General features: G+C 30.4%; 1 protein-coding gene across 1 annotated transcript; it reads left to right on the plus strand.

The window, feature by feature from the left end:
* Positions 1-355: 355 nt before the first annotated feature.
* Positions 356-1,132, plus strand: LOC131598179 (uncharacterized). Its single transcript, XM_058870805.1, has one exon. It carries the CDS (start codon positions 356-358, stop codon positions 1,130-1,132), a length of 777 nt encoding a protein of 258 aa, XP_058726788.1.
* The last annotated feature ends 6,596 nt before the right edge of the window (positions 1,133-7,728 follow it).

Here is a 7,728-nt window from a genome sequence, read left to right on the forward strand (position 1 = left end):
GTAAAAAGCCAGAGTCCGCCTCTAGTGGTGGAGATTGTCAAGAGGATTTTCCACACAAATTAGATTGGACTTTGATTACAGCCAGAGGGTTGATTTGGCAATTTGCTATTTAAATATCACAACACTACTATAATTATTGTCTTTGACAACACTCTTTTATCCTACATGTAAAAAATGTAACCTAAAATAATATATAGGACAACTTTATCTTATTGTTGCCTATGGTAGATTTATAGTTCATGACAGATTTAATTCGCCTTTTTGGGAAGCACCGTGGTTGGATGACAAAGCTCTAAAAGAGGTATTTCCGAATTTATTTATTGCCTCTAGTCTTAAAAATGTGTCGGTAGCCGCTATGGGAGGATGGGTTAATGGAGTGTGGCAATGGGGAGATTTTGGAATCTCCGGTTCCATTGAGGGGAATAACGGTTTTGATACGAATATCTTGTCTTTGAGGGGGTGTTTGGCGGAGTTTGATGGTTGGAAGGAAGGAAAAGATGAAGTTGTGTGGAGGGGAAATCCGGAAAAGGTTTTTTCGGTAGCTTCTTTTTATGCTTTTTATGAGAATTTACGCATTCCGTTTGGTCCTTCAAATAGACATGAGGAAGCTTTTGGTATTTTGTGGAAGATGGAAGTTCCGTTTAAGATAAAGGCTTTTGGGTGGAGATTACTTCATAATAGGCTACCTATGAAAGATCTTTTGGAGAGGAGAGGTATGTCTTTTCCTTTGAATGAATTAAAATGTACATTTTGTGAGTATGGTGTGGAAAGTAGAAATCACTATTTTTTTGATTGTTGGGTGGTAAAGTATATTTGGAGAGAGATAGCTTCTTGGGTGGGTAAAGAAGATAATGTAGAGGAGGAGTGTTTGTCGTCTTTTATGGAATGGCACTCTTATTTTTATAGGAAGAAAGCGCATGGTAGGAAATTGAATGTGGTTTGGATGGCTATAACTTGGATTTTGTGGTCGGTTAGGAACGGTTGGTGCTTTCGTAAGGAGCCTTGGAATGTGAATAATATTGTTTGGAACATTAAGATATTGGTTTGGAAGTGGTCGTTTTGTGGGAAAATTACTTATCCCAATTACTCTTTTTACGAGTTTTGTATGGATCCTATATACTTCCTCTCGTAATTGTAATTGGTTTGTAATTTCTCTCTTTTTTGTCGGCGCTTTCGATTTTCTTTATAAAGGTTTCGAGAACCCTTTGTTCTCGCATCAATGATATCTCTTGCTTTCTAAAAAAAAGAAGTTGTCTAGCAGCAGGTTATAAGCATCCCTTATTCTAACTTTTGGGATGTTTATCTAATGCTAATATAACACATACCAATTGTAATAGGAAATATTACACATACCAATTGTAACTTTTATGAGTTTTGTAAAAATCCTTTGTTTTATATCTCTTAGGTTTCATTTGGTGTGTAATTTTTCTTTTCCGATTTGTCTTATCGGATCTCTTTTGTAACCGGGTTTGAGAATTTCTATTCTCTTTTTAATGAAACTTGCTTAAAAAACAAAAAAAAAATATTTTGGGTTAAACTTTATTTCAGTTTTCTTCCCAATAGTATAATATAATATAATTATTTTAACTTATTAATAAATAATATAATATATATTAATATATTTTGATTTCTTTCCAATTCTAATTATATAATATAACCACTTTTAATTATAAATAAGTCATTCTATATATATATATATATATATATATATATATATATATATATAACCAGTTTGTATTTGTAAGGTGATTTGTTTCTATATGGGGGAAGATCTTGGAACGGAGAATCAGGAGAAGAATATGGAGTGAGGATGCGGCGGCGATCAACAATCGACTTCGCGGAGCATCGACGAGATTGATTTCAGAGTGAAACTTCGATGATTGAAAATGGAAGAAAGGAATATGAAGTGAAATACAGTCTTTGTTTGTCATCGTCCTATATTATTGTTGCCGCCAACACAGTTGAATCGTGTTCATATGTCTTTACGCCCGCGTTTCATGATTCATTCTCCCGTTAAGATTGGTTGGGTTTTAATGGATCCTACGCGTTCTATTTTAATATTAAATTTACCCTATTTCAATTTGATACTAAAATAATAAACTTTGGAGCTTGATACTGTTAACTTTGGAGTTTTATACGGTTACTAATGTTGAAGTTGATGTTAATTTTATCAACTCAAAGGCCAATGTTGCTGTTATAGACTATATTGTTCCGGGCTGCTGATAGATACTTTTAATTTTTCAGTCTTCAAATGCAGTTTTTATTAAGCATAATTTAGTTGTTGTTGTTGTTCATAGTTTAGTTTTTATTAAACAACAAATTGAGGCGAAGAGTCTTCTTTCGAAATAGCAACTTTAAGTGGCTAGTCCCCAAGCTGAACCAAAATTTTATACTGACCTGTCTCAAACTAATGAGACCTTTTAATCTTGGCTAATCTTACAAAACGAGACAGGGTAACCATGAGATTTTATATCGGGCCTATGTCAAACCTTAGCAACCTTTCAAATCATGTCAAGCATACGAACCGATTTAAGGTTTTATTAAGAATAACCACAAATCAACTTGAGATTTTAAAACTGGGTTGATCTCGAACCGATGAAATCTTTTGAACCGGCTGAGCTGTCGAACTAAACTAGTAACTTAGTAACTAAATCCCCAAACTAAAGCTTTAAAGAGTTTAGCTTCGAACCCAAATAAACAATTCCTAATTAGCTACATTACTCAATGAAGATCAAAATTTTCCTTGGTGAATTTACAATACTACCCTTTAAAAATTACATAAACGCTTCACTTGCAAAAGACCTTTCTTGAAAGCACTATGACTAAATCTTTTATTGAGAGAACGAGAGAAATATTTTTTGAGAGCAAGTGAGACATGGCAATGAATTATAGTAGTTTATTGGTTGAAGATACCTAACTAAATTCAAGGGTAAGAGAGTGTTCACATTTTTAAATAATAATATTAAGTCATGGTTCAACGATAATTAAATGAAATATTTAAAATTAATACCATTCCGCATATTTCAAAATAATATTTTATAAATATTTAAAAAAATAATATTGTTAAAAATGGATTAAAATTTTTTCTAAGCGGAGTGTTTGTTTGATGGATTCAAATAGGATTTCTAGGAATGTGAGGTTGGGAACCTTATATTTCTATGTTTGTTTGAAGTTTTAACAAAATATTCCTAGGTATATTTTATTCCTTGGAATATCATTTACTCGTAAAATTTAAAAAAAAATTCTCATGTCAAAAGATGAGAATCTTACATTTCCATAGGAATAAAAAGTAACCAACTATAACTATCCACTTATAAATTATTTCAGCACTTTTATATTTATATTTAAATTTTTTAAATTATAAATAAAATAAAATTTCAAAATATTCCTAGGAACCTAAATAAATTGCCTAACAAATTGATGGGAATTATATTCCAACAATAACATTCATAAGAATAACATTTCTGTAAATTTAATCCTCGAAACAAACACACCCTAATAAATAAATTTTTTAAAAAAATTGTAAAGACATTATAGTCACATTTGAACGGTTAGAAATGAAAATTTAAATAATAAATTAATCCTACATGATAAAAAATTAATTTTTCGTTTTGAATATTTTACATCAATGAGAAAATCAGAAATTTTACAAGCTTGAATATTTTATCAAAGTTAAACCTTAAAACCGTGTTCAAAAACTGACTTAATTCATATAGATTAAAAGAATATTTTCAACGGGTGTATGTCGGATATAATCCCTTTTTTTAGAATTGGCTTCTTTCTTTTTACAACTTAGGGAAGTATCCCTTATATTCTCTTTTCTAATTTCATTGCCTATTTAAAAAAAAAATGATTTTACAGCTGTTAGCTAGATTGCTCGTTTCTCTAATAGAACAAACCCATCATCACTCACTAAACACAATTTTTTGGTTGTTCATATTCATGCTTCTTTTTCAAATTGGATTATTTTATTCAAATTAATTATTTTCATAAATTGACAATACTTTTTCAAATTGGATAAAATTAGTTTTTCATTTTTTTTCAAATAAAGCCCTGGTCTTGTGCTGCCCTGATTTTTAGGATAATAAAGCCCTAGTCTTATGGCCTTTCTATTTTTTAGGATTAATTGCGTCAGAATTTCCATGAAACATAGCTTTTCTATTTTGCTTCACTCGGTGTAAAAAGGCTATAAATGCCTGATGTTCATTTCAAGAACAATTCAATTCGCTTATAATACACTAGAGTAATTTGACTCTCTGCCATGGACTGCCATCCGCCATCAACAATATTAACTGTGTCTTTTATTTTTTTTCTTCTTATTTTCTTTTGGAATAATATATTGCCTAGGTTCTCGTATTGTTAACCATCATGGCATGTTATCGGAGAATCCGAAAATATTTACTAATATAGTTGTTTAGAGCACACCATGCGTGTAACTGATACTGCTGCGATCGGTTATGGAGGGTGCAATGCAGTTATAGTCTCATAGTCTCAGCATCAGACGATCCTACGTGTAAGTTCGTTTTACTCTTTTTATTGCTAAAAAATATATAATCAATGGAAGTATGTTTACTATTATGGAGGGTGCAATGCAGTTATAAGGTTTGTTTTACTCTTATAGTTGAATGTTTTAGTTATTTATGATTACTTTGAACTTTCACTTATTGAAGCTTTCATATATATATATATATATATATATATATATATATATATATATATATATATATATATATATATATATATATATATATATATAATATATATATAATATATATATATATATATATATAAAGAGCAGTTTTGTCACTTGTTAATTGTGGATCACGATCACATAAATAGTGGGTTGTTCAAATTATGATAAGGATCAGACAGAGCTATAACACGTTATTTGATAATATTTGTAATAAATAATGTATTGGTGAAAGGGAACAATAGTAATTTATTCAAATTTCACTATGCTATAGTGCTATAGCCGCTATTTAACAATACTGCATATCATTGTCTCATTTTCCAACCACACATGTTATCTTTTCTCCTATTATTTTCCAGATCTTGAACATATGACATGTTAATGTCCTCTTTTTTATTTTTCCTTTCCCATTTGGCATCAATTGTTTTTATGCTTTTCTCTCTATTGATTGATTAACCGGTTGATTGTTTCTAACTTCTTCATTTTAACAGCATGATAGTTACTTGCTTATCATATGGCAAAGCTGGAGATTTCTTAATTTCTTGGTCTATAAATAATATTGTTATCACTATAAAAGAAATTGATTCAAGTAATCATACTAATAATTTACAAGCATCATCAAAAAAGCATGGAGCTTATTTACTCCCTCTACAAAAATTTGCAAAATCTTAGGATGAAGAATCAGAAGAAAAGACTCTTATCAACCTAGATGGTAGCAAGGGATGCATGGATGTTTCATACCACAATTCTGATGTTATATCTAATCACATTAAGCAACTTCAGGTTAGTATATCCATGTTTTTTTTAGTAAGCAAGATATCATTAAAGGGAGAACTAAGGGTTCTCCAACCCACTTACAAAAGAAACGGGATAAACCCGACAAAAAAAGAAAATTACACACCAATTACAATCACGAGAGATAATACAAAGGATTCATACTAAACTCATAGAATGAATAATTGGGATGTGTAATTTTTCCGCAAAACGACCATTTCCACACCAAGAGCTTGATATTCCAAACGGCGTTGTTCACATTCCAAGGCTCCTTCCGGAAACACGAACCGTTTCTAATCAACCATATAGTCCAAGTAGTAGCTAACCAAACACTACCCGACTTTCTATCCTTTACCTTTAGACTACGAAAAAATGGTACCATTCCATAAAATTTGGCCGGCACTCGTCTTCTATATTAACCCCTTTACCCACCCAAAAAGCTATCTCCCTCCAAATATTTTTAACCACCAAACAACCAAAAAATATATGATTACTACTTTCCGAACAATATCCACAAAAAATGCACTTAGAATCATCCGAAGAAAAGGACATACCTCTTATGTGATCTACAGCTATCAGTCTTTTTGTATTTTATTTTAAAAGAATTATTGTCTATGTACCAATGACACTTCCGATTTAAAACATGTCCGATTTAGACATGTGTCACACCAAAACACATGGTGACAAATTAAGTTACAATTATTATCTATGCCAATAGTGCATTATCAGATATTTCTGTTGCACTCCATAAACAATTTTTAACATCTTAGGATTTAACACCTTTTTTCATTTATGTCTAAGTAACAAGGTTCAACCGTTGTTTTTGAAATCATGATAGAGAAACTTAAACTCGAGTAAGAAAGGTCAATGGAGATGGATAAATAATGAAAGAAAATGTATGAAAACTTGCACCAATTATAAAGGACCTTCGATGATGATGACCAAGACATACATGTTTTTCTAGCCCGACATGTTTTCAATTTTGAGGTAGATTTTTTATATCTCTATCATCACATGTTTTTCTTCCACTAGTTTTATGTGCTTTTCTTTTATGGGTTTCTTACGAGGCTGAGTTAATTTTTTCCTATAATTGAGAAGTCCTACTTATTTGTAAATCAGTACTCTGGCTAGCCATCAAAATCCGATCTATTTTGTATGGAAAGTCCCATTGACAATGTCCATCACTGAAACGTGACTGTTGCTTTTTTGCATTTTCATTGAAAAGGTAAACAAACTTTCTTCGAGGTTCCAGACAAAGATAAAATATTTTTATTTTACATGTGTAAAAATGATTTTTGCGATTTTTTTTAGTTCATGTTTGTTGGTTTAAACTTATCTAAAGACAAAAGTTTGCATTAATAAAATTTTGTTTTCGACATTTTGACGTGTTCATTCCTTTAAGTTGTACAAAGTTTAATATAATTTTCCTCATCATATTTGCAGGAGGTCTGATGTGAGTCGAGATGTTGAGTAATACATGGAACATCCATTACTCAACATCACGATCTCTAAGTTGCATTTCAGGCCTTTTGTAAGCATGATGGAAGAACTTATATTAATTTTTTTTAAAAAACTTTAATTAATGAGCACATGAAAACTTCAATAACAAAATTTTATTAAACCTGACAAATATGAAATAAAAAATATCGTGTTTTATCTTTGTCCAAGACCTTAAAGAAAATTTTATAGTTTTCAGTGAGAAATGGAAAAAGCAAGAGTCCAATTCCAGTGATTGACATTGTGAGGAAGATTTTCCAGACAAATTAGATCGGACTTTGATTACCGCCAGAGTGTTGATTTGGCTTATTTGCTATTTTTAAGATCACTATATTATAATATTTATTGTGTCTGGCAACACTCTTTTATCCAACATGTAAAAAATATAACATAAAATTAGTATAGACATCAATTTATGACTGCTACCAGATATATATTCGCTATTTCGTGAGTCTATGCCCTAAAATAATTCTTCTAAACTTTTTTTCGATAACCTTTATTTTAGGTTGCTCCAAATAGTATAATGTAATATAAACTTAAAGATAGTGTTACGAATAAACTTTAACGCCATATTAATTAATATAATATTAATATTATATTAAAGAAACATAGTAAAAAATTAAAGTATATTATTTTTAACTTTTTGTTTTCCATCAGGGATTTTATTTTTCTTTTTTTAATGTTTCTTTTCTCATCATTAATGTAAAAGTTATACGATCATTAATTTAAAAGATAGAGGTACGAATAATCCTCTTTTATTGGAAAAA

The sequence above is a fragment of the Vicia villosa genome, linkage group LG4 (genome assembly GCF_029867415.1).
Source record: "Vicia villosa cultivar HV-30 ecotype Madison, WI linkage group LG4, Vvil1.0, whole genome shotgun sequence".
In the NCBI taxonomy this organism is placed as follows: Eukaryota; Viridiplantae; Streptophyta; class Magnoliopsida; order Fabales; family Fabaceae; genus Vicia; species Vicia villosa.

What these genes read in the sequence shown, in the direction of transcription:
- LOC131598179 (XM_058870805.1), top strand. Translation starts at nt 356, where the DNA reads ATGGGAGGATGGGTTAATGGAGTGTGGCAATGGGGAGATTTTGGAATC.